The following is a 27,989-nucleotide window of genomic DNA, read 5'->3' on the forward strand; positions in this document are numbered from 1 at the left end:
TCATGATGACCCCATGTGTGCAGAATGGAATCGTTCCATAAGACGTTTGAGGATCTGAATATCCTTCAAAGCTCCTCTGTGACCTCTCTTCGGGGGTAGCTCTGGGCGCGTTCTAACCCTCAATCTTTCAACTGCTATTCAAATTTAGGCTTACATTTCACTTACAGCTTTTACATTCATCGTTTGCATTTAAATTGATATTAAATCCCTTTGAATAAAAATAGATGAGAAATAAAATCACATTTTGCTTACCAAAAGTTATTACCTTGGTTTGGTCATTATAAGATTTTATCAATAGTGCCTTTAGTCTTCTACCTTAAACAGTATGATAAAATCACTAATAAAGGGAACAAATTAATGGTCCTTGTGATATGTTACTATTCTGGCTGTCTTACTAGCTGACTTCTCCCATGAGGATGCCTTAGCTAGAATTATTTTCTTTGCTTCTTTCTCTCTCTCTCTCTCATGCTCTCTGTGATTTGTGTTAAGTATTTTTTAAATACCATTGCAAATTATTTTAATATACACAAGTTGGTCTGGCAATAAAATGAAGACAGACACACCTAGTCTTTAAATTTTTGTGTTAATGAAGGGTTATGGATCATTTATTATTCCCAAGACGGTCACTAGTCAGGAATAGCTAAAACTCCAGTTGTTCCTGCTCTATCAAAATTCTTTATAAAGCATTATTTTATCTACTATGTAGAGGTGGTTGGCTTTTCCATTAGACACACTTGGAAACATTTGCCCAGGAGGGGAGGGGGAGAGTAATAATAAAAGGAAGTATTAGTCATGTTAATATTTGCCATTTAGTTATTACTGTAAGATACTTCTCTAAATGATTCAGCTACACGATATCATTTAATTATCTCAAGCACCCTATGAAGAGGTATGAATAGCACCATTTTCTAGAAACTGCACCCAACCTCCCACAGCCTGCTAGCTTCCAAACAAAGGGTTATGCCCAGAGCCTTCTAATTTAAAATGCGCACTCTTTTCCACTCTGAGATGTCAAAAGGTTAAGAGTCAAGGCGCTGCCTGCTTTCCAGGTGCTGGAAACCCTTCCTGGGGCTGCTGTGGCCAACACTTTGGAATGCAAACTCCCTTCAGCCAGCACTGGTTTAGCATACTTTCACTAGCACCCTGTCTCTCCAAGGCAGTCAGCGAATATTAAAATAGTACTAATCATAAAATAGCACTCAGTCAACCATGCAGCCTTCTCACTGAGGGTAGACTAGCTCACTTTCCCTGGAGGGCCTGAGAAAGAGCAGGGTATAGGCTCCAGCATGAGGTGGGATCCTCTGCATCTTTGCACTGGCTCATGCTCCTGGTGACCATCTTCTTGAATGAGCCACCCAGAACGTAATCAGTCCTTCCAGCGGCCTGGCTTCGCATTGGAGGCTGATTGCTCGGGATAATGACCTTTGGGACCCCTCTATTGGTTACAGCCTGTTACTATTATTCCTACTACGATTCGGAATGCCTGCAGTGGGGTGTGAGGAAAAATAAAAGACCAGTAATTTCACATCCTCACGTAGCAGAAACACAGACGTCGCCGACAGAGCTCCAGCTATCTGTGTGGTCCTGGGCTGACATCTGCTCATGTGTCCCTTCTGGACAGCGTGCTCACCGAGATGAGGGACCTTCTTCAGTACACTGCCTGCTTTTTTGCCCTTTTCTCTGCTGGGTTCTTGATTGTGGCCACCTGGACAGACTGTTGGATGGTGAATGCCGATGATTCTCTGGAGGTAAGAAGGCAGTAAATTGTCTTTCTGGCTCAAGCCCACCCAAATCTTCTTATTGTTACGTTGCCATTGAGTATATTTATTAGGCTAAGCCACGAGACTAGTAACAGCTAACCTAGACTAACTACCTAATTACCTACTTACTTCTCTGTACTGCTAGTTCAACTTCTTCCAGTTAATCTATAAACCAGTTTTGTTGTTATCCCCATTTTACAGTAGAGGTGGCTATAAGACCATCCCCTTTTTGAAAATAAAAGCAACTTCATAACAAGGTAATTGTATATTTCTTATTTTGAGTCTCTCCTTGCTGCATATACCCGTCTCTTAAATCTGAATTTGCTCAGCTTAGTTGAAGCATTAAGAACAGGATGATGAACTTTCTTAAGAAATGGTAAAGTCTAAGATGAGTGATTCAAGGCATATGGTTCAAGGCATATGAAATGCACATTGTATGTGATAGAATAATTATATTTCAAGGACTTGTCATAGTAGAAGAAAACGTCCCAAGAGAGAAAAATATATTTCCAGTATATTTGAAGGAATAAGAGATATATCTGGGCTTTGAGAAATTCTCCCTTAAAAAAAGGAACTGCTCTTGGGGACTGATTGACTACTATGAAAAAGGGGAAAAAAATCACATTTGAAAATTTTATTTTTCTCACTCAAGAATCTCAGAGAAGTCGTTTTGAAGTCAAAATCATTTCCTGCGGAGAGAGGAATCTGAAGGAGATAGAACTGCATAAAATAATAAATCATCAAAACCTGCTGCTGGCCTAGAGACATAGGTTGAAGGAATTGTAGGTGGGAAAAGAACATATTAGAACTCAATAGAAGTGCATCTAGAGAACCTAACTTGCTCATTGTGTACATCCAACATGTAACAATTGACCTGACCAAATGCTACAACATCGCTACTCTGATGTTCAGTCAAGATAGCCAAGAGGGAGACTATCTATCTATCTATCTATCTATCTATCTATCTATCTATCTATCTATCGATTGATCGATCTATCTATCATCTATCTATCATCTACGGTTCCCCTAATTTTATTTAAGAGACTCTCAAGTTAGTAATATAAATGGTGAGTAATAATTTTTATAGTGCTGTGTATTACTTTTGCTGCTTATTGTTTTTGCTTTCAACTTCCTTCTGACCTACACATGGCATTTCAAAATCAATTGAGTTATAAATGCCTCTTTAGTGCTAGAAAATATTTCTTGAAATTGTGACAGGCTTGAAATACTGTCAAACATGTTTTTGACGAGTGAATCTAATCATATATACTTTCTAGGATGCATATAAGTAGTGAATACACACAAAAATTATACACAGTGCTCAAATAATAGTGCAGATACAGCATTCTGCTTCTATTAGCTTATGATGGTCTTAACTACTAGTAGATAGTGATTAATAGCAGAAATACATTGGATTTAAGTATAGTTAAAATTCCATTCATAAATTATTAAAGTAGGCAAAATTAAATATTAAGGCTAGTTAAAGCATTTTCTAAAACAATTTGAAAATTGTCTGCTTAAACTGAGTGAATTGCTAGCTTCATTTGAGTGAAATGGAGTTTGGGGAAGGGTCAACACTGGCTGAGTGAGAGGTTGTATATTCTGACACTTGAACTGCCTTCTTGATTTATTTAAGTACATCCAGTGAATTTTCACCTGCCTTGTGGAAGTACATTTCTAGTTAAGGTGAATTAGATGTGCAGTTCAGGTTATTCATCTCAACTAAATTCTTGTAAGACACAAGTTAGTATTTCTGAGTTTCTTCCTTATTTCTTGTACTTGAACTATATTGAAATAAGCATGTCCCCAGAAACCTCCAAATCCTGTAAGGAAAAAGGTTCCCCATAAGAAAGTCCACCTTATTTGCAAGCAATCTTTAATAATAAACTCTCGTAAGTCAAATGTATGTAAAAAGATGAGATTATCACATAATAATTGCTTCTGGAATTGGCTAGAATATAAATGTATACTATTGTTTGTAATATTTACATGTGCATATAGTCATTGACTTAATTACATCACTTTTGCCCTTTTTTACCCAACCACCATATAAATACCACGTCTGGTCTATATTAACATTCCACTTTAATCAACTCTTAAACAGTAATTGATACAACAAAGGTTTGAAACACAGGAAATTTAAGACCCGTGGTGAGAGTGGCAATACCAGGAGAGCAGAGGAAAAGTGAACTGTTTACAAGGATCTACATAAAACCTCCTCCCTGGGGGATGGACAACAGAAAAGTGGGTGAAGGGAGACATCGGACGATTTAAGATAGGACAAAATAATAATTTATAAATTATCAAGGGTTCATGAGGGAGAAGGGAGTGGGAAGGGAGGGGAAAAATGAGGAGCTGATAACAAGGGCTCAAGTAGAAAGCAAATGTTTTGAGAATGAAGATGACAACAAATGTACAAATGTGCTTGACACATGGATGTATGTGTGGATTGTGATGAGAGTTGTATCAGATTACAATAAAATTATTTAAATAAAATAAAAAGTATATGGAAGGAAATTTTAAATAAGAAGTGTATTATAGGTTTCTAGCTTTGCTAGTACTTGAGAGTAATATAGGCACCAAAGTTGGAAGATGGCTTCTATTGCTCACTCAGCATAATAAAATGTTGCACCAGGTGCAACAAACAAGAATAGACACTTCCCCAGAGGGGTATGCTTAATCTGGAGAAAAGATACATATGCAGCTATAATGAAAAGAATGTTTCAACTGTTATTTTGAGAAATGAATGGCATGCCATGAAGGCCGAGGAAGCACGGTTGTTCTTTCTTCTGGACCTTTGAGTGGGCCTGCTGGAGGAAAAGACATCTGAGAAAGACATTCTCAAGTAGTTGCAACAGATTCTGCAAATGATCCCAAAAGTAGAAATGGCAGCAGACGGCATTTACACAAAAAAATTACAGTGTGACCAAATAGAGAGTGAGGAAAACCCAGTGTCTATTAAAAGACTGATCTGAATAGTAGAGTACACAGACGGAAAGAAGCTCAAATTCAGGAAGCCGATGACTTATAAGTGGGTACCATTTCTCTGAGTCCAATGCAAGTCTGTTCTAATACTAGTCAAATACTTTTTAACTTCTCATTATTGCCCTTTGTTACCAGTATTCTTATAAATCTGACCTTTGAACTACTGAAAATGATAGAATTAGAAAATTACATGCTGCGACTTTAGTATATATGACTAATAATTAGGTGTTCAAAAATAAGCCAGATGATTATGTGTGTAACCTTATCATTCAAACTGGTTGTATGTTAAGCACGGCTTGTTAGGACAGACCTGACTTAGGCAGAGTGTAGGGACTCCAGCCACCGGAAGTCCAAGCAGGACCCTACTCCAGGCCTATAACATGCTGGCTTTTCACCATTGAGTGAGCGTTCTTGGTGGAAGAGGGACTACAGAGCCAGAACACCAAGCACTGACTGCAGCATTTGAGGGTTATAAATAAGGATTCTTGAAAGATCAATGATTCTGACCCATCGTAGAAAGTGATTGGAATGAGGAAGAAAATGAGATATTAGGAGAGCTATGGTTTGTTTGGGCGATATCCCTGGACGGACACCATGGTGCCAAGCATGGATAGACATATACCCATTTCAGAAACACAAACTAACCCAAATGGATATATTTGATAGTTAATTGCATGTGGGGCAAGAGGATGATGAAGAGGGAGAAGTCAAGGTTGAAATCCATTTGAATGTTTTTGCCAACAGGAGGCACAGTGGATACACTTACCTAGAATTTAAATGGAAGAAAATAAGCAACTATATACAAGTCATCATACATAACTACCCCCAGGCCATTCCTCAAATTGCTATTTCTGATTTAACTTATTACACAATACCATGAGAGGTGTGGGAAAATGATGATTTATACTGCGTAAGGTCACAGGCTGCACTTGGTGCAAGAGCAACCTGAGCTTCAATTCCCCTTACCAAGCAGTAGCTATACGGAGTCAGAGACTGTATACCTGCTGTAGAGCACACTTCCTCTTCTGAAGAGAGAATAATAATATGTCCATCACCAACTATTATGTGCAGAATAACTGAACTTTTGTATCTGAAACAATTACCACAGTACCAATCAAAAACAAATATCCAAAAATGTCTTTCTCCCAACCCCATCTCTCTCTCTCTCTCTGCACACACACACACACACACACACACACACACACACACACACCACGATCTCTCTATCTCTCTTTTATTCTGTTGTGGAGGAGGCAATGACATTTTGGGTAATGTTTGCTGAAGAGAAAAATACAAGATTGTACTTCTAGTCCCATTTTCACTATTGATTCCTTTGAGGTAATTTTCTTTACTGCTTGCTCTGTGGTTCAGTTTGCAATTTTTTATATTCATGATAGTTTCCTTTGTTTCTAACTAAGAAGAAAAGAATATGCAGTTATAATGCTGACAATTGTTTGTTAAATGCTCACACTTAAATAAAATAAACTATGAACTAACAATATCACTTATTTGTGAACTATATTGTAGTAAATGTAATTTTTAATTATACTGAAACAGAAAAGAGCTTCTCAGATTTATTAATCACTCAATTATAAAAATTAGAAGAATGTTCTCACACAATAATCTCATTTTCAGTTAACCTTTTGCTAAGTATTTACAGAGAATATAAAGCTTGTATGATTAAAAATGTTTACTTCTAATGACGTTTTCCCAAATTCAAATCAATTTTATCCCCATAGTCAGATTCTCCCTTGAGATGCATATTTGTATTCATGATGCTACAGTTTCCTCAGACATAAAATAAAAATTATTGTACCAAGTATGCATTCTGAAGGTACTAATTTTACTTTCCAATAGATTTCAGATATTTCTACAAGAAATTTGAGTTGTGAACATTCTCTTATTCATCTCACGAGCTATGGTACCGTGCAACAATTTACACATGCTAGGGATTCCTGATGCATTTGTCAACATGAATTGACGGAAGACCTCATAAGATGCTTGGCATACATGTTGAAAAAATGAATAAATGAAGAAATAAGATGTAAGATGATCTTTGGAAGTCTCACTTTTAGGCTAAAAAGTATCTCTGTGTGGAGACCACTACTTTTTTTTTTCTTTCTCATTTTTCAAGACAGGTCTTTTATCTTTCTACAGTTTAAATTATTGTGGGGATATAGATTTGGTGCTTCTTTTTAGTAGGATATAAATAAAGTCCTACCCCTCGAACCTGCAAATTTAGTGAAGAACATTTTCTTGCGCAGAGAATATAATTTTTTCACCCTCTACTTCAAAATAGAGAAAGAACAGAAAGTTATTATTTATAGCCATTTACACAATAAAAATTAGGATTTTTGCTGGATTATAATTATTGCAAAACTGTAATAACAAAATTTTATAAAGAAAGCATTTTGAGATATCAAATACATGATATTAGCAAATAGTAAAATCATTGTTAAAGCAAAGTGTTTAGATGGTTCAAAATAAAACAAAAACAATTTCACTGCTGTATTAGTCTGGGTACTTTAGAGAAACAAATCCACAGAAATTCATGTATAAGAGAGAGTTTTTTATAAAGGTTAATTGCGCATCAAGAAAACATCCCAACCCAGTGCTGCCCAATCCCACAAGTCCAACATTAACCCATATGTCCCAACACCAATCCACAAAGTCCTCCATCTCACAAAACAGACACAATGATGCCAACTGCAGGAGGAACGTCGAGTCAGTGAATGTGTAAGCATTTCAGCGCTAGCAGGGGTCTCCACAGGCTGCTCCAGCACCCAGGACTGCATCAGGATAGGTCCATGTGGTTTCTCCTCAGGGATGTTTTGCAGGAAGTGAGCTTTGCCAGCTAAAGCAGGGAACTGGTTAAGGCAGCTGCACCCTGGTGCGACCATCACAAAGCAAGACACCCAAGAACTAGCAAGGCAAGGCTCACCGAACCATTTATCCCTCCGCCCTTCAATTAACTCCACATGTGTTTATCGGCCAGGTTGACACAATAAACTACCTCAACTGCCATCCAGTTGATGCCAGACTCATAATGACCCTGTAGAACTGCTCTGTTTGTTTCTGAGTTTGTTACTGTTTATAGGAGTAGCAAGCCTGTGTTTATGTCATATAACCATGAAGACTACAAAGATTATGTAATACTGACTAAGTATGCACAACTAGTGTGTCAGTTTCTCACACTGTGGTGACTTGTGTGATTCTGCGATGCTGAAAATATCCCACTGGTATTTCAAATACCAGCAGGTCACCTATGGAGGACAGCTTTCAGCAGAGCTTCCAAATTAAACAGACTAGAAATAAGGAAGACGTGAATCACTTGTGAAAATTTAGCTGCTGAACATTTTAGGAATAGTTGGATATTATCTGACAGAGTTCCAGAAGATGAAACCCACAGGTTGGAAGGACCAGAGTATAAGAATGGGGAAGACCTCCTTATTAGAGTGAGTCAGTCTTAATGGCATTGGTGAAACACTGCTTTAGGACCTTTATTTGCTGATGTCGTCTTCCCCTTCCCTTGAGTCAATTCAGACTCCTAGAGACCTCATAGGGCAGGGTAGAACTCCCTGCATAGGTTTCCAAGACTAACTCTTTATAAGATTGGACAGTCTCTTCTTTGTCCCATGGACCCAAGGGTGGTTACGAATGCTGACTTTGAGGCTGGTAGCCCAATGTCTAACCCATTACAACACTAGGGCTCAACTCAAAACAAGAAGAAACAGTAAACATCCATTCATCGTTGGAACATGGAATATACCAGGTTGAATCCTGGAACATTCGATGTTAACAAAAATGCTATGAAAATATAACATGTAATATCCTAATAATTAGTGAGCCAAAATAGACTGGTATTGGGCCGATGTAATCAGATGATCATCTGGTTTACTGTGACAGTAGAATGAAGTGACCAATTTTATATAGATGTTTTGTCCATAGCTATTCACACCAAACTGGCTTCATTTTCCTGATGGGCCTGATAAGAAGAGAGGAGAAGATAGTCACTGGATTACATAATTCTGTTGTCAAACATTATTAATAGGGCTCATTTTTATACCATCCTGATGGGTATAAAATAATTCAACGCAAGGAGGGGAGATTCTCACTAGCAATAAAGAAGAAGAGTAGGAATGGGTGCATCTTGTGGACATTGAGGTCCCAGAGCATTGGATTCCTGATCCAAGAGTCAGCTTTGATAGTGAAAGAGTGGCAGCGGAGCAGTAGCAGCAGAACCAGGAGCCAGAGCACGCAGAGCAAGCAAAGCTGAGGGCTTTTGGATAAGAGGATGGTTCGTGGAGGGAGTTGCCCCTGGACATGTAGTTTCAAGAGATCATTTTGCTGACTCATGGAGCTGAAACCAGTTCTTGGAGTTGAGGTTGATAGCCGATTAGCATGCCCTTTGCATATTTACTTAACTCATTCACTGCCATCAGATTGATGCCAACTCATAGAAATCCGATAGGACAGAGTAGAATGGCCCCTGGGAGTTTCTGAGACGGTAACTCTTTTGGGGGGAGGGAAAGGGGCCTCTTATAGCTCTTTAACAAGCCATACATCAATGCTGTATCAAGCATATTTGTACATATGTTGCCATCATCATTTTCAAAACATTTTCGTTCTACTTGAGCCCTTGGTATCAGTTCCTATTTTTTTCCTCCCTCCCCACCTCCCACCTTCATGAACCCTTGATAAATTATTATTATTTTCATATCCTGGGTGGTGGGGAGAGAACAGGTTATACACTGATCCTTGAGACCACTTCCCCCTTTATCCCCCATATACCACCTTCCCTCTACCCTCATGGTATTGCTACTCTCATTACTGTTCCTGGCGCGGGCTTATATGTCCTGGATTCTGTGTGTGGAAAGCACTTATCTGAGCCAGTGCACATGCTCTGGTCTAGTTGGGTTTTAAGGTAGACCTGGAGTCATGTTAGGGCGGGGGGGTATTAAATAACTAGACGAATATTGTGTGCTTCGTTGGTTCTAAACTGCACCCTGGCTAATTCGTCCCTTCCTTGTGACCCATATGTGAGGGGATGTTCAATTGTCTACAGATAGGCTTTGGATGTTTGCTCCAATGGCCCTTGTTTGCATCAAGATGATTGTTTGTTTGGGGTCTTCTGGTGCCTGAGACCTGATCCTGTTGACACGTCATGATCCCACAGACTGTGTGCTTCTCCAATGTGGGCTTATTTGTTTCCCTGCTAGATGGCCACTTGTTTAACTTCAAGCCTTCAAGCCCAAATGCTATTTCTTTTAAAAGCTGGGCACCATCAGTTTTCATCACCACATTTTCTTATGCACCCATTTTGACTTCAGCATATGAGAAGGTAAGCATCACAGAATGCCAGGTCATTAGAACAAAGTTTTTTGCATTAAGGCTGTACTTGAGAAGAGACCCAATGTCTGTCTCCTTCCTCAATACTTACATAAACATATGGACATAGGCCTATATCATCATCATCAAATATTAATATATTTACATATTTACATACCTATATTTATACCTCTATACATGTCTTTTGCCTCCTATTTTTTCCCTCTGTTTCCTTTTACTTTCCACCTGCCCCAGTATCATGTTCAACCTTCATTCAGCTCACAGTAATTCCTCTTGGCTACATTGCCCTTGATCACATTCCACTAGGCATCCTACACCCTCCTTGTCATTGATTTTAGATCTCTTGTTCTTCCCTTATTCCTGGGTTGAGACTGTAACTCTTTAGGGAGTAGAAAAATCTCACCTTTCTCCAGAGAAACACCTGGTAGTTTTGAACTGCCGCCATTGCATTTAGCAGGCAAAAACATAACCACTATGCTACTAGGGCTCCTCTTGAGCATTTTCTAACAGCCCTAAAAGAGCTTTCTACTATAGCTGGAGCAAGGCAAAGGTCAGATCAAGGGGCTGAGTGCTAGAGAATGGCTTGCCTGAGGCCAAGCAAAAAAATGTCCTAGTGAACAACTGTATCCTGAGCATTTCTTACATGAATTATAACCTGTTAGCTAGCATAATAAGCCCTATAGTTATGAGCATGCATGTGAGTTGGTGTAGCCCTTTCAATGAACTACTGAATGCAGCGCAGAAGTAGAGTGCTGTGGGAAGGCAGCTGGTGTCTGAATAGGGTCAAAAGAAATAGAAGATAGAGTTGCATCTGGCTCCATCTTGTGATATGCATCCTAGAAATGACACTTTGTAGAAGAATAGTGCCACATTCAATGTTAAAAAGATCATTGTAAGATCTATCTTGAAGTTCAATATTGTCAGTGCTGGACTAATGTCCATATGCTTACAAGAAAGATTGAAATTGCTATTATTCAAATTTATACTCTAACCACTAAAGCCAATTATGAAGTAATTGAAGAATTCTGACATAACGAGGTATAAATTACCAAGGGCATATGAGGGAGGGGGAAAGGGGAGGGAGGAGGGAAAAAAAAAGAGGACCTGATGCAAGGGGCTTAAGTGGAGAGCAAATCCCTTGAGAATGATTGGGGCAGGGAATGTATGGATGTGCTTTATACAATTGATGTATGTATATGTATGGATTGTGGTAAGAGTTGTTTGAGTCCCTAATAAAATGTAAAAGAAGAAAAGAGAAAAAATGATTAGGGCAAAGACTGTACAGATGTGCTTTATACAATTGATGTATGTATATGTATGAACTGTGAAAAGAATTGTATCAGCCCCAATAAATTGTTAAAATAAAAAAAAATTGATCAAGTATGTAATGAAGATGCAGTGGTAAACTGACAAGAAACTGTTAGAAATTCCAACCAGATTCAGAAGAAGACATAGGGTTAGGGATGTCATTATTAATGTCAGATGGATCAGATCCAGATGGATCTGGATTTTCATACCAGAAAGATACTTATTGTATTTTAATGTCTCTGCAAATACATTAAACTGTGCAGGTCACAACAAACTGTGGGTAACATTGTGAATAATGGAAATTCCAAAACGCTTAATTGTGTTCATGTGAAACCTGTATACAGAACAACCGGCATTCAAAGGACAGAACATGGGAATATTTCATAGTTTAAAATTTTAAAAAGTGTGTGGCAGTGTTTTATTCTTTTGCCATACTTATTTAATCTCTACATTGAGGAAATAAGCTGGAAAACTGGACTATATGAAGGGCTGGAGGAAGGTTTATTAATAATCTGCAATATACATTTGACACACATTGCTTGCTAACACCAAAGATAACTTGAAGCTCACATACATTGAAAGACAGCAGCCTTTAATATGGATTACAACACAGCATAATGAAAACAAAATTCCTCAAAAAAGACTAATAAACAACATCGTGATAAATTTACAGTATATTAAAGTTGTCAATGACTTTTTTAAGACTCCAAGCTTATTTTACTTTATATTTTTAGGATGAAAACTCATTCTTGGCTGGTTACCATCATAGTGGTGTATAACAATTTTACTTTCATGCTTGACTAATTTCCCACAGCCTAATGTCCCCCAAGTTTACCCATGGTATAATATTTTCACCGATTCATTCTTTTTATTATTGGCATATAATCCACACATCATACAATTTAATAGTTTTGTAATATTAAGAAGAGTTGCCAAATCATCACCACAATAAAAACATTTCCTCCTTTCTTGTAGTTAATATTGTTAGCTCTTCATCTCCCATTTTATATCCCTTGCCAAGTATCTGGGTAATTATTATCCCACAATACCACAATCAAAACATTTTATTCTTTCTTTTACTTATTATTACTAGCTCCCTATTTCCCCCTAACATCCTCTGCCATGCCAATTACTGTTTTTTAATGAATTCAATTACTGTTTCTATAAATTTATGTATCCTGTATTATATACACCGAAAAAACATAGAAAGAAACAACGGGGAAAAAGATAACAAAATAAAATAGAAAAATTTCAATCAAAAAGGAAGCAGAAAATAGTGAAAATAGGGAAGAATCAAAATGTGCTGAAGAAATTGGTGCTTGGCTATCAGAAAGAATAGTGTCTGAGATATTAAAAGGTTGTCATTTTAAAACAAGCATCCATCTAACTGAGGTGTCAACTAAGTTCACATGGAAGAAACACACCAGCCTGTGTGATTCAGACGGTAAATAATAAAATCCAAATCTGAAGGAGGGAATAGTATCAGATCTCAAATTATAAACACCGTGTTTGCAGAAGGCTGTGCATGGACAGTGGAAGTCCAAAATCCATTTGCAGCATCCCAATATCAGTCAAGCCTCTGGTGAATATTCTCTGATCATAGTTCAGGGATCTGAATAGCCTTCCTATCAGACAGATAGCATTGACGTTGATTACAGTAGATACAATTAGTTTAAAATATAGCACTTATCATTTGATCTTCCTTTTGGGTCCACTTTAATACTTTCATTTTACTTACATCCACAATCAAGTCCATGGGAGCAGCAGCCAAGGCATCCAATGACTTATTACACTGAGTTAATTGATTGCAAAAGTGTATTCAGTTTGAGGCCTAAGTTGCACCTGACCAAAGCCATGATATCTACAATTACCTCATATGTATGTGGAAGCTAGAAAATGAATAAAGAATGTGTTAGAATAAACAACACTTTTGAATTATGGTGCTGATGTAAAATACTGAATATATCATGTGATTCTAGAACAATAAACACATATGTCAATGAAGCCAACCAGAATGCTCCTTAGAAGCAAGTATAGACTTTGTCTCATGTACTTTAGACTAGTTATTAGGAGAATCCAAACCCCGAGAAGATCATCATGTTTTGGAAAGTATGATGTAAAGAGGGTCAGTAAAAAAGAGGAATGAAATGTTGAAGGGATGAGGTCTCAGGCATCAACGAACAAAAAATCATATCACTGTGAATGAGGGGAAATGCTGAGGGGGGACCCAAAGCCCATCTGTAGGCACCTGAACATCCCCTTACAGAAGGGTAACAGGGAGGAGACGAACTAGTCAGGGTGCAGTATAGCAAGGATAAAACATACAACTTTCCTCTAGTTCCTAAATACTTCCTCCCCCCCACACAATCCCCCAACTATCATGATCCCAATTCCCAATTCTACCTTACAAATCTGGTTAGACCAGAGGGTGTACACTGGTACAGATAGGAACTGGAAACACAGGGAATCCAGGACAGAGGATCCCTTCAGGACCAGTGGTGAGAGTGGTGATACTGGGAGGGTGGAGGGAGGGTGGGGTGGAAAGGGGGAACCGATTACAGGGATCTACATATAACCTCCTCCCTGGGGGATGGACAACAGAAAAGTAGGTGAAGGGAGCCATCAGACAATGTAAGATATGATAAAATAATAATTTATAAATTACCAAGGGTTCATGATGGAGAGGGGAGAAGGGAGGGAGGGGGAAAAAGTAAGGAGCTGATGCCAAGAGCTTACGTGGAGAGCAAATGTTTTGAGAATGATGAGGGCAATGAATGCACAAATGTGCTCGATACAATTGATGTATGTATGGATTGTGTTAAGAGTTGTATGAGCCTCCAATAAAATGCTTTAAAGAAAAGAAAATTTAAAAAAATTGACCCAACCTCCATAAAAAAAGAGAAATGCTTTTATCGGAATGGAATGACATAGTATCTTTTACAATGGGCTCAGTCATATCAATGATTGTGAAATTGAGCAGGATTGGGTGAGGTTTGGGCCTGTATTACATGAAGTTGCTATGCATAGGAACTGACTCAAAGTCAACAAAACAAGTGTTTGCGTTATATATTATTCCTTGCAATTTATACCTTTATCCCATTTTCTACAAATAAACCAAAGGAGCTCTATCAGAATGGATTATACTTTATCAAATAAACTCCATTTCTTTAAAAGCTTATAAATATAAATATAAGCATAAGTAGAATAGAAAGGTCAGCAACATATATTACTTTTATTTCAGTCCCTCAACCTCATTAAGGCTTACAGTAAGTTCTCTAAAATTTCAAACTAGTGAAAAGTATTAAAATATATAACAATTTCGAAACTTGGGGATTTAAAATATGCAAAACAAAATAGTTCAAATTTTATATCTAAAATATTATTTACTATCATATTCTTAAAACTTTTACATGGTAATAAATGTTGTTATTAAGTGCCATCAAGTTAGTTCCAACTTAAAGTGATTTTATGCACAGCAAGAATAAACACTGCCTAATCGGTGCCATCTTCACATTGGCTGGTAACTCTGTTTCCGTAACTGTATCAATCTGGCTCAGTGGGGCTTGTACTATTGTTCACTAACTTTCTACTTTACCAAATATTTATGTCTGTCTCTGTCGATTAGTCACCTCTGATAACATGTTCAAAGTCCATGAGACAAAATCTCATCACTCTCTCTTCTTGGAAGAATTCTTGTACTTCTTCCAAAGTAGAGCTTACGTGGAGAGCAAATGTTTGACAAATGCTTGTTTTTCTTGCAGTGGATTATACTCACAGTAGTCTTCCACCCCATAATTCAAAGGACTCTTTGTCCTTCATCAATAATTGCTTCCTGTCCTCTTCACTTTCACTAAGCAAAGGTTTGTCATTTGCACAGATTCTGTGTTTTCCTTGTTCAGTTTATTGAGTCAAGTTAACATGTGTGGCAGTCATTCCTTGGTGATATGATACAAGCATACCCATTTTCGACTCCGAAGTCACAATGTGAATGTATGTTATGAATTGAAAACATCAAAATTTTTTTTCTCCTTCAGTTACTGTCTTTTGAGCACTTACATGTGGAGAGAGAAGGGTTTGTAGATTCCTTGAAGGAAAACCCTACGTCTGTCTGTCCGGATCATGTTTGTTTCTCTACAAAAAGGGTTTAGTTAGCGTGCTGCCCAGGACGTGGCAGGAAATGAATATAGTTGACAAAATGTTGCATTTCAGACGATAGACAGAAGACTTGGAAGACGGATGCACAAAAAGGCATACAAAGATAACGGAATATTTTATATGGTTAGAAAACTATGGGCAATGGCAGGCGCTACCATTCAACTGTTGCAAATTGTTGCAGTGTTGTGGGGCATTGAGATCACTAGCCTGATGAGCAAGTCCCCAGAGTAGCCAGAAATTGACACTTTTCTATAAATCTCTAGATTCTGTCTTTGGGGAACTAAATGAAATAAAAAGATTTTTTTCCAGTCTCATATTTGTTACTTCTACATGATTGTCACCCCCCTGGTTAAACTAACTTCTCAATTTAGAAGATAATCCGCTCTTCATCTCAGTATCAACAGGTATCCATTGACATATAATTAGTATATGCTGTATTATTTTATCAACATATGTCACATGTTCAAAGTAGCAATATTGTATTTGAAATCTTTGTTTTAAGTGATCCTGCAAGATAAATATTATCCCTGAACTTTTAGAGTTCTGGCCCTTTAAGGAAGGTTAGCCATAATATTTTAAGCACTGCTCTGCTTTGTTAAAACCTTGCCTTACTACTTTTTAAGAATTTTGGGTTGCCAGTCTTTTTGGCTGCTCCTACTAAGGCATTTTTCAGTGGAGCAATAAGTACATGAAGACATATTGACAAGGAGGGCCTTTCATAAACTTAAATAACATAAAGCCTTTTTAACCTTGTTCTTTTTGCACAAAGGCACCTTTAAGAGTGTCTCTGCTAAGTGCTATATTAACATAGAAGTTTAGTTAATTAGAGCCACTGTTGTCACGTACCTTAACTGAGTGTGAATACCAAACAATCTGATAGTTAGCCCCTGAGCATTAATACCTAATGAAATTGGATTCCTTGTTTCCTCTAATGAGCTCATTGCTTTGCTAAACATGGTCATTGCAGGTAAATGATCAATAGCCTTGCAAATGACACCGCTACTGGATTATTTTGGCAAGATAGAAATGCTCTTTTAGTGTCAAATCAAAGTATTCTTATAGGCATTCCTAAATAACTTCCTACATGACATTAATGTCGCAGGTCTGTCAAATTATTTGTTTGTTTATTTTTCTCCTTCCCATGTGAGGTCCGCTTCCCCTAGTTTGAGTTGGAATAAACTGGATTTCCTGTGTTTCTGCTAAGCCATGGATTGAAAGACTATGAGGAGATTTGTTTTCTGTTATGGTCTAATACTTCAGCACAAATCATCTCGACGGAATTAACTAGTCCTTATAACAACTTACCACAAACTGGATGACTTCCCACAACTGACATGTTTTGCTCCTTAATACTCTGTGCTTGTAGCGGTGTCTCTCTCCTCTGTAGAGTCGATCTTGAGAAAGCCAGATAATCTAAAGTTTTGACACCGTGGCTGTGCATTTGGCTGCTAGCCCAAGATTGGCAGTTAGAAACCAGCAGCTGTTCTGAGGTAGAAATACGGGCCTTTCTACTCCCGATAGCAAAGAGTTTTTGGTTTCGATTATCAGCCCTGTTGTCGTCCAGGAGACATCTAGTTCTTACCTACATTTTCTGTTGCTGGGGTGGAGTAAGAAGCTGCTGCCCTGATTTTCGTGAATGTAGAATAGATTCTATGACAGTGAATTTGGCTTTGGGTTTGGTCATAGGGAGGCAAAGTTGACTGGGTCGGGGTGGGGGGGGGGCTGTAGAACTGTGTAAATATGAAGACGTGGGCCTCACCGGACAAACTGCAGCACCAGAGACCCCTGAGGACAGATGTGTCCCACTAATTGTGTCAAAAATTCATATCACCTTAATTATTTTCATTTCATTCAAAATACCTTTCATTACTGAAAATGTGGTTTCAACAAAAGTATTCAACCAGAAAATAATTCAGTCTTTAAAAAGTTCATTTATGTAGAAACAACTGTTATCTATAAGATAATATTCACAGATTCCAGGAATTAGGATGGAGACAAAACTTTTGGGAGACTAGATGGAATCCACTGTATCCAATTTTTTTCTACATTAGTTTTGGTCACTAAAGTCTACACACAGCCATATTATGATTACTAGGATGTTTAAGCACTTTAATAAAATTATCATTTTTGTGGAAATCATTTATATAGTATATATTAATAAATTTTAATTCTGAAAAACAACCCTATCTTTATCTCCTTTATATGTGTAAGGAAATTGGGGCTCAAAAACGATAAGATCTTTCCCAGTGATCCAATACAGCTATTCAGTTTGTATTAATGTTTGTATTAATCTACATTTAAAGGTTGTGATTTTCATACATGAGCTTAAGATTTGGGCATATATAAATTTAGATATTCATATATTTCTTTATTAATTGATGTGCTAAAGTACCTAGATATGTTTTCTACATTAGATTTTTTGTTACTGTGGGTCTCTGGGTCTGAGAATTTGCCATTAAGTCCAGAACGTAACTGCCAGATGAAGCCTTTGAAAGAACAAGACCAAGTGAAGCTTTGCTGAGGAATAGCTTTGGGTTCTACTTTGAGATAAGGCTTACTTTTCTTAAAGTTATCTTTTCATTTCCATTTATAGAATATATTAACCTGAAATAGGGTTAGCCTTTTTAAAACGGCTTTTACATAGTCTGTGATGTTATGATCATACAGATGTAAACTCCTTTCCAGCATGTATTACATAGCTTCTTGGAGATAGCATGTAATCAGCACTTATTTCTTCATTTGTAAAGTGAAGCAAAAGAATCGTGATCATCCTATTGAGTCTTTCTACAAAAATGAGAAAGTAGTGCTGAAAAAGTGATAGATAGTATACACTCAATTTTTATTATCAATTATTACTAATTATATCGCATATACTCATGTATAAGTCAAGGTTCTCAGTATATTTTTATGCAATTTTTGTGGTAAAATTAGATGCCTCGGCTGATAATCGAGTTGGATTCTACTCGAGTATATATGGTAAGTATTTTACTTTAAAAAGGTGCCACAGAGAGTGAGTGTGTGTGTGTGGGGGGGGGGCACAGAAAAAAAATGGTGCCACATTAAAAAACTGTAATGGAGTTATAAGTATGAGTGTCATTTAACACAACAACACAGATTCAAAGTGCAATACAGGACACAGAATTTCATGTCCTGAGCTTCCTCTCAAGGCCACTTCCTCTACCTCTCTCACTGCAGGTACCTCTTCCTCTCCTCTTCTGCGCCTTCGCCTCCCTCTGTCTATTTACATAGATAGATGGAGAGATGAGGCTTTCTGCTCCCACAATGGATTACAGGCTTGGAAACCCACAGGTGCAGTTCTATCCTGTCCTATAAGGTTGCAATGAGTTGGAATGACTTCATGGAAAATAAAAATTTTTTAATATCGTTAATATATATAGCTTATATATATAGTTTTTCAAGCAAAGTATTTATATTTCCTTTCTTTTCCACTCCAATTATAACCTCATTAGTTGTGGAATAGTTAACTTCTCAGCTGCCAACCAAAAGTTCAATAATTCAGGCCTACCAAAAGATCTGGTAATCTGCTCCAGTAAATATATCATCCTATAAAGAACTAGGAGGTAAAAACTACATATAGAAGTATAAATATAGACATATATATGTGAATGTATTGATATATGAGGATAGGGATATTAGTATATCTTTATATGTTATAGTTTTAAAGTAGAAGGCAGACTTTGGGCCTCTACTTAAGTCTTCCCTCAACACTAGAACATTTTGTTCTAATAAGGTGGCACTGTGTGATACACACCTTCCAAACAAGATCACTGAAGACAAAATAGGTGAATAAGCAAATTTGATGAAGAAAACTGATGGTCCCTGGCTATTAAAAGATATAGCATCTGGGGTCTTAAAGGCATGAAGTTAAACAAACATCCGTCTAGCAGGTAAGAAATAAATCCCACATGGAAGGAGCACACTAGCCTATGTGATCACGAGGTGTCTAATGGGATCAGGTATCAGATAATCAAACATAAACAAATTATATCAGTGTGAAGGAGAGGGGTCAGAGTGGACACCCACAGTCCATTTGTTGATAATTGAACATTCCTCACAGAAGGGATAGATGGAAGGACAATGAATCCAGGGTACAGTATAACACTGATGAACACACTATATTCCTCTAGTTTTTTAATGCTTCCCACCCACTCCTGCTCACACTGTCATGTCATCAGTTCTACCTCACAAATCCTGATAGAACAGCATATGTACATTCATACAAATAAGAGCTTTTGACACACGGAATCCAGGAGAGGTAAATCCCTGAGAAACAGTCATGGGAATAGTGATTCCATGAGAGTATGGAAAGGGAAGGGGAGCTGACAGCTGTGATGGATGTATAACCTCCTGCAAGGGGGGTGAATAACAAAAATGGGGGTTAAGGGGTACATCGAGCAGTGTAAGATATGGAAAAATAATACTGTGTAATATTTAAGGCTTCACCAGGGTGATAGGGAGGGGAGAGGGAGGACATAAAAAGGAGCTGATATTAAAGGGCTCAAATAGTAAGAAGATGTTTTGAAAAAAAATGCTTTGAGAGTGATTAGGGCAAAGAATGTACAGATGTGCCTTATACAATTGATGTATGTATATGTATGGATTGTGATAAGAGTTGTATGAGCCCCTAATAAAATATTTTTTTAAAAAAGAAAAAAAACTGCTACAGATAACAATGTCAAAAAAATGATGATAGCAACATTTGCATACATTCGCTTGATATAATTGATTTATGAATTGTTATAACATCTCGAAGAGCCCCAATAAAATGATTTTTAAAAGAAAAAGATTTCAGCCTAGGAAACCCTAAGGTACAGTTCTACTCCAAAGTCTATAGTCTATAGAGTAAAAAATGAGTGGATGCTATACAACCACAGCCTGCCGACCAGGTTGCTGAGTGACAGAAATAGTTAATGCTAGGTGCTGATACAAAGGTTCTCCCACCCAGTGGCACTACAGAAGAAAGGCCTGGTGACTTACTCCTGTCAAGATTATGGCCCCCAACGCCCTGTGAGAAAGTTCCACATATAACACAGGACCACCAAAGCCAGGATTTGCTTGACGGCAATGACTTTGTACTTTCATATTCTCTTACCACCTGATTCTGTTATTTGCTTATTTTCAAAAGAAAAAGAGTTCAAGATAATTCTTGGTTAAACTTTACTAACCTATCCTAATATATTCAAGATAAGGTTGATTTATAATTGATACAGGGGAAACAATCCTATTAGTTCTATTCCATATGTATGTCTCCTGTCAAGACTATTTTCAGTTGGCATGTTTACAATTCTGTGAAATCCACTGTGATGTATGGTTTAATAATGAAAGATTGGAAGGCTTAGGGAACTGGTACCATTTATCTCTTAGTGGTCACTTGTAGTCCTCTGCCCGATGTTTCCATGTAAAAGTTATTTACAGCTGTTATATTGTATGGAAGGAATGCTCAGTTGTTGACATCGAGTTTATAATTTAAGAATTTATAATCTGTCAGGGTAGGATGACTCAGGATTTTAATATTTCACTTACAGGTGACTTTTTGTATGTCTTGCTTAGGTACTTATTGAAAATTTATATGTACTATAAAATAGTATGTTTCTTCTTGGAACTTGGTGTTCACAATGAAGAGACTGCATTAATGTAAATTCTTAATAGACTCAAGATGTCAACAGTTATTACGTATTGCTATATATTTTACTAATGAGTAAAAAGCAGAGAGAAGAAAACTATTTGTCTCCATGCAGAGAACTCAATGATGGGATTAGCCATTGCATTTGAATATATTTAGTGTTGAAATTACTATCATAATCATGACTTAATTTCTGCCTTCCAAAATCAGTGAGTAGATCCATTTCCTGGTGGGGAACGCTGGAGGGAAAATACTACAAATGCATTGTTTGTTGCAAATTAAATTCCGATCACGCTTGTAACCTCTGTGCTTTGCTATCAAACCCACAACCCGGCTTTCCCTTTGATCAAGCAGAACTCAAGTGTGTCTGCATGAACTGTTTCACTCTGTGTCTTCTCCACATGCAGGTGAGCACAAAGTGCCGAGGACTCTGGTGGGAGTGTGTCACAAATGCCTTTGATGGGATTCGCACCTGCGATGAGTACGATTCTATATTTGCTGAGCACCCATGTATGTGTATGCTTTCGACCTCTGCTCCCAGGGATGGGTGTGTTAAACTGGCTCGCCATAAAAGCAGGACATAGGAAATCCAGCTCCTTTTACAGCGTGTGTTTTTATCTTGATACAACTAGAAAAAAGGCTACAGTTTATTTTAAAAGCTTCAGATGGAAATGGAATTCTTTTCTGAAATGTGGATTGAAGATTTGTTTTTGTGTGTCTAACATATTTTATCTCTTAACATGTATCTCTAGATTCCCTAAAGGTAGACTCTTTGCTTTCCGCCAAAGTTCCTGACAGTTACGCACAGCTGGCTAATAATAAATGCTTTCTGAATCGAAAGGAATTCTTCAGGGTGCTGTGATTTTATGATTAGAACTGACAGGTTAGATGAAAAGCATTTTAGAGATTTCTTTCAGCCAGGACTTAGTTCATACAGAAGGTTTACAGTTACTTCGATGGAAAATTTGCTAAGAAAGAGCAGGCTAAAGATAGTAGTACAGAGATTAAAAAGAGAGAAAATAAAATCAACCAAGCAACTAGTCCAAGAAAAAACACCCAGACTGTAGGGACCATAGAGACCAGTATATATATATATATATATATATATATATATATATATATATATATATATATATATATATATATATATATATATATATATATATATATATATAGTCAAGCCATCTCCTTCATCTTTCTTCTATCCAGCTTTAAGTTCTTTAAATTTTAATAAGCTGACTCATGGTTTTATGAATAGAGATATCTTAACTAAAAAAAAAAAAGATAAAACCTTCTCAATCCTTCTCCATAGTTAAAAAAAAAAGCACCCCTTCAAGAAATACCAGCTCTGTTGTTAAAGGAAATCTGTTTTAGCTTCTTTCAAAGACAATGATGGGTGATGGCACCACATGGAAAATTCTTTTTCAAGACAAATGAAATGTAAGCCCTTGGAATGTGACTTTCCCTGCTTTTCAATAGCAGTTTCAGTACATAAAAAGCACTTAAAAGGAGAAGTGCTTTGAAATACCTCATCTTCCATTAACTAGTTGGGTGCCTGAAACTTTTAAAAACATAATTCATTTATTTCATTTTTTTAAAAAGTTTTCCTAAGGTTCTTTACATTGAACCTTTTCCCCCTCTCTGTGCGAACCTAGCCCTACCTAGTATGTTGTATGATTTGGTCAATAGGAATAGAAATTCTTATGGACCATATGCCCCTTCCAAAAATGTAGTGGCCTGGCTAGTCCTCAGAAGAAAACATGAGCGAGATTAAACATTTCAAGCTTCAAAATAATTCTATATACATTTGTGTAAATTGAAAATAAAATTACTCATAAGGCTACCACACAGAGGAAATCACTGTTTGCATTTTATTAACTTTCTTTTTCATCAATTGTTTCTACTGTCTCCTGTCTTTTTACCCGATATACTTCTAACTACTGATTTAAAATCATATACCAAAGTCTTTTTATTTTACTTCCCTTTTAAAAAATTCTATTATGTGCTAAAGGTAACAGAATTTCTAGTCTTTCAGTACTTCATAAAATCACTTGCAAATGACTTGATTTCCAGATACCTAGGGTGTGAGGCTCCAGAAAAATACTCTTTGTATCCCCCCAAATCAGTGTGCTAACAGCATTTTTAGCCAGATTTTACAGAATTAAAACACAAAAATTCTTCACAGGCCTTATACGCAAACTGCTCTCTGGCTACTCTCCTGGAACTGGCCCTGCAGAGGACCTCATGATCTTATGTAACAGCAAGAAGCTAAAGAGCTCTTTGAAGGGAAGGGAGAGTCCAGGGTCCATGGGGTTCCAGTTGAGTTCAGTGTTAAACATTCTGATGGTGCTGCTTGCCCTGGCTCATCCAGGGTTTTGAAGGCAGATTTAATTTTAAGGGAAACCCAAATATCAGGGACCTCTGAGACTTGAGACCTTGGATGAGAGTCCAGCTTGCCCAGATCTGAGGGCCGAAATGTACATATATAATTTTGGGGATCAAGTGGATCTGCTGAAAACCATAAGAAACTTATAAGATCCTATGAGTCATATATTTTCACTTGCTCTCAGTTTTGAACATTAAAAAGCCTTGCTTTAGATTATTAATGTTTTTTTAAATAATAGCAAATTTTAAATTGATGAATACCATTCTAAAAATAATTATGTAGTAATACCTCTCTGTCTCACTGCCAACACAGTGATGCCAATACTGACTCATAGTGACCCTATAGGACAGGGTAGAACTGCCTCTGTAAGTTTGCAAGACTAATTCTTTATGGGAGTGGAAAGTCCCATCTTTTTTCTGATAGTAATATGTAGGTCTATTAATAACATATATTATATTAATTCACCCGTAAATTAAAAACTGATATAATATATAAATTTTCCTTCTCTTAGATGCAGCATGAGGCATTTTAAATAAGGAAAATTGGCTAGTTTTACAACTAAGCTATTACTGAATAGGTCTTAAGGCCACCTATTGAGGGAATAAGAATAATTTAAAATGCAAAAAAGTCCCCAATCACTAAGAAATTGAAAATGTAATTCAAAATTAGACCATCAAAGTATAAGTTTAATACTTTTCTAACAGCAAGTTAAAATAGTCATAATTCTGACTTAAGTTAATTAACCATCTGTTTTAGATAGAATTTTTCCAATTTTAATTCTACCTAACCATGACACTACAGGTCAGGAGACTACAGTCAAAGATAAATTTTCCACTGCATAAGGCAGTTGACACAATTCCATTTCCATTTACCCGATTTTACCACACATGCTTCTTGCCTGCAGCTGTACAAAAGCTCAGTTACGAGAGTAAAGTGGAAAAGCTACTATAGAGTCATGACCCAAAAGGACCTGATGTGAAGTTCTGAAAGCGAGCATGATGTAAAGCTTCCAGAAATAGTCTTCTTTACATTTTATAAAGATACGATTCCCTCCAGCCTGAACTGGCAATAAAAACAAACAAACAAACCTAACTGCCATCAAGTCAATGCTGACTCATAGCGACTCCTTGTGGGTTTCTGGGACTGCAACTGTTTTGGGGAGTAGAAAGCCCCGTCTTTCTCCCGAGGAGCTGCTGGGGGTTTCGAACTGCCGGACTATGCAGGTCGCAGCCCAACATGTAACCACAACACTACCAGAAGTCCCGAATTGGCACTAGCTCTTGGAATATTTTCTAGTGCTCCTTCATACCAAATTTTAGTAATGAGTTCTTTAATGATTTCTTGAATTAAGTTTCAAATAAATATAGGGAAAATTTAACGATTCAGCATTTCTGAAGAATGGTCATCTAAAACACTTGTAAGATCATTTCTGTCCAGGAAAACATTTATGTAAATTCCCACTGTCCCATGTACTTTCCTTGTATGACAAAGATTAAATAATAATCACCCTGGTGATGCAGTGGTTTAAGCACTTGGTTGTAATCAAAAGGTCAAGAACACATCCTCAGCTCCATGGGAAAAAAGAGTTCTTAGTTTTATAAAATACTCCTTCCCATGTTCACACCAATGAACTATTTGACATCTAAGAACATACCTGTGTTAAAGTATGTGAGTATCTGTTCATATATCTCTGAGGAGTAACAGTGTCCTTTTCTCTTTGCCATAACCACACACCCTGATCTTCCAGTGAAGCTGGTGGTGACGCGGGCATTGATGATTACTGCCGATATTCTAGCTGGATTTGGATTCGTCACTCTGCTGCTGGGTCTGGATTGTGTAAAATTTCTCCCTGATGAGCCCTACATCAAAATTCGCCTCTGTGTCGTTGCTGGAGTTACACTACTGATAGCAGGTACTGGTTGGGACTAGAGAGAGTAGAAATACTCATTTTCGGATGGGAGGTCAAAGAGAAGGATGCTGTGCAGACACAGAACTTCATTTTATGATCATGTGTAGCTTGCTAATCGAGATTAAAGAAGCTAAGGGCACCTGTTTCCAAGCAACTTTTTTCAGTTCTCAAATAGTTACAGTAAGATCACAAGTCGTGGTTTACTGCTGTCCTGGGTGGTAATAAATCTGATGACTTCTGCTCCCCCTTATTGTTGCACATCCCCCTATGTATATACTAAGATATAATTTGGAAGAGAAACAAGAAGGTCAAAGAAAGAGATAAAGGGAAACTTCCCCAAATTTAGCTACCCATGACTTTTCAGTATTGTTATTGCCATGTTGAATGATGCCAGGTGTCCTTGCACTTGCTTCTCAGGTGCCCCCGGGATCATTGGCTCTGTGTGGTATGCTGTTGATGTTTATGTGGAACGTTCATCTCTGATTTTGCACAATATATTCCTTGGCATCCAATATAAATTTGGTTGGTCCTGTTGGCTTGGAATGGCTGGATCTCTGGGTTGTTTTTTGGCTGGGACTATTCTCACCTGCTGCTTCTATGTCTTTAGAGGTAAGAACAAAGCAAAGTAGGGCACACACATACTTGCCGACACAATGGAAACCCATGTCTCCAGCACAGAATAATGCCACTCATTTAATCCCTACTGATTTCCATGACAAATAACAATTGCTCAGTAATTACTGAACAACTGAATTGCGAGACTTGAACCTTATTGCTCTGTCAATGGCGAAAAGGAAACCAAGAGCTAAAATTATCTCTGAGATTCAAACTTATGATTATTTATATGCATTGTAATCTCATATATCTAATGTTATCCAATTTGTTAAATTTACATTTTGAGCGAAACAACATGGGTTAAGAATAAAGAAAAATATCTGTTTTTAAAGAGTTTAATGTTTTTCTCTTGAGTTGCTAAAAACATTACCTTAAAAAAGCTAAATAAATCTGCTGTGTCATTGAGAAGAATGAAAACTTTAACTAAAATTTCAAGCAAAAAATAACTTTAATGGTGAAAACTCCTGGTACTTTTAGAGTAAATTTTCCTTAGAATATTCATATCTTTGTCCCCATACTTCTAAAACAGTTTTATTGACATATAATTCATAGATCATTCAACTCACACATAATCCATCTCATTGGTTGAAGCTGATTAAAAAGTGTAGTACAATAATCACCACAGCAAATTTTGGAACATTTTCACCATTCTTACACTCATTATTAGCTCCTCATTTCCTTTCAACTTCCTCTCCCATAACCCTGAAAAACTATTAATCCAGTTACTGTATCTATAGATTTACCTATCCTGAATTTCATGTACAGGAAAAACATACCCCTCAAAAATTCCAAAATAAAACAGAAACCAACCTTAATAAAAATAAAGCAGAAACTATTAAGCTAGAATATATTTAAAATAGGTCAATTGTAAGGTGTTTAATATTATCCAACTCTATCTGAATGAATCCACTTTCTAATGCACCTGGTCAGAGGGGATATCCTGGAGGCTTGGTCCACATGGGCACCCTGCAAGTGCATTGGGGGCTTTCACATCATCCATAGTCATCTGTAATCTGGGTGCTCAGAGCTTAAACTCCAATTTGTCCCCTTATTTGGTCTTGGATTTAAGTATTCATAATTCATGGATCACACAGGCTAATATGCTTCTCCCACGAGGACTTAGTTGGTACATCACTTAAGTGACTGCTTATTTTAATACTAGCTTTTACAACCTCACACAATATTCTCTCTAGTTCCTGGGCACCATTTGGTTTCTTCTCCATATTTTGCTGTGGTGATATCTTCATGAGGGCAAGTGTCAATCAGGGCCACATAATTAAAGCTATTGATTGTATTTTAGACGGGGCTACAATAAGTACCAGCTCAAAATCCATTCATGCATCTGTGGTTTACATATGTCCCGGGTTCGTTTTAAAGACATCACTCTCATTTTATTGGAAAATCTTAAAAATAATTCCCATATCCCTACCTCTTTCTTGAGTGAATATATAAAATGATACTATGCCCCCAGCACCGCACCTTATCCCTGACTAATGGGAAATATTCGATGCTCTCAAGCTAATTCTGACTTAAATTCATTCTGTAAGTGAGCAGACTGTCATATTTTTGTCCCACAGAGTGGATGGATGGTAGATGGAATTGCTGACCTTTTGGTTAGCCAGGGGGCACTTGAGCATGAGGCCACCGAAGAACACTCTTACTGAACAATGTTCATTCTTGCACTAACTTCTTTCAGATGTTGAACCTAAGAGGAACTATCCCTACTCCACGAGGAAGGCTTACTCAACTGCGGCTGTTTCCATGGTCAAGTCATCCATAGCACCGCAGACAGAGACTGCCAAAATGTATGCTATTGACACAAGGGTATAAAGCACCGTGCACCAGCCTGAGTGGATATACTGCTTAATGAATCAATCA

At 37.3% G+C, this 27,989-nt stretch overlaps 1 protein-coding gene across 1 annotated transcript; it reads left to right on the forward strand.

The window, feature by feature from the left end:
- The first annotated feature begins 1,417 nt into the window (after window positions 1–1,417).
- CLDN16 (claudin 16) lies at window positions 1,418–27,941 on the forward strand. Its single transcript, XM_075555631.1, is given in 6 exon segments — window positions 1,418–1,615; window positions 1,617–1,748; window positions 21,609–21,711; window positions 25,335–25,499; window positions 25,914–26,105; window positions 27,808–27,941. Coding segments are annotated over 6 exon segments (924 nt in total).
- The last annotated feature ends 48 nt before the right edge of the window (window positions 27,942–27,989 follow it).

This window comes from Tenrec ecaudatus, chromosome 8 (genome assembly GCF_050624435.1).
Source record: "Tenrec ecaudatus isolate mTenEca1 chromosome 8, mTenEca1.hap1, whole genome shotgun sequence".
NCBI lineage: Eukaryota > Metazoa > Chordata > Mammalia > Afrosoricida > Tenrecidae > Tenrec > Tenrec ecaudatus.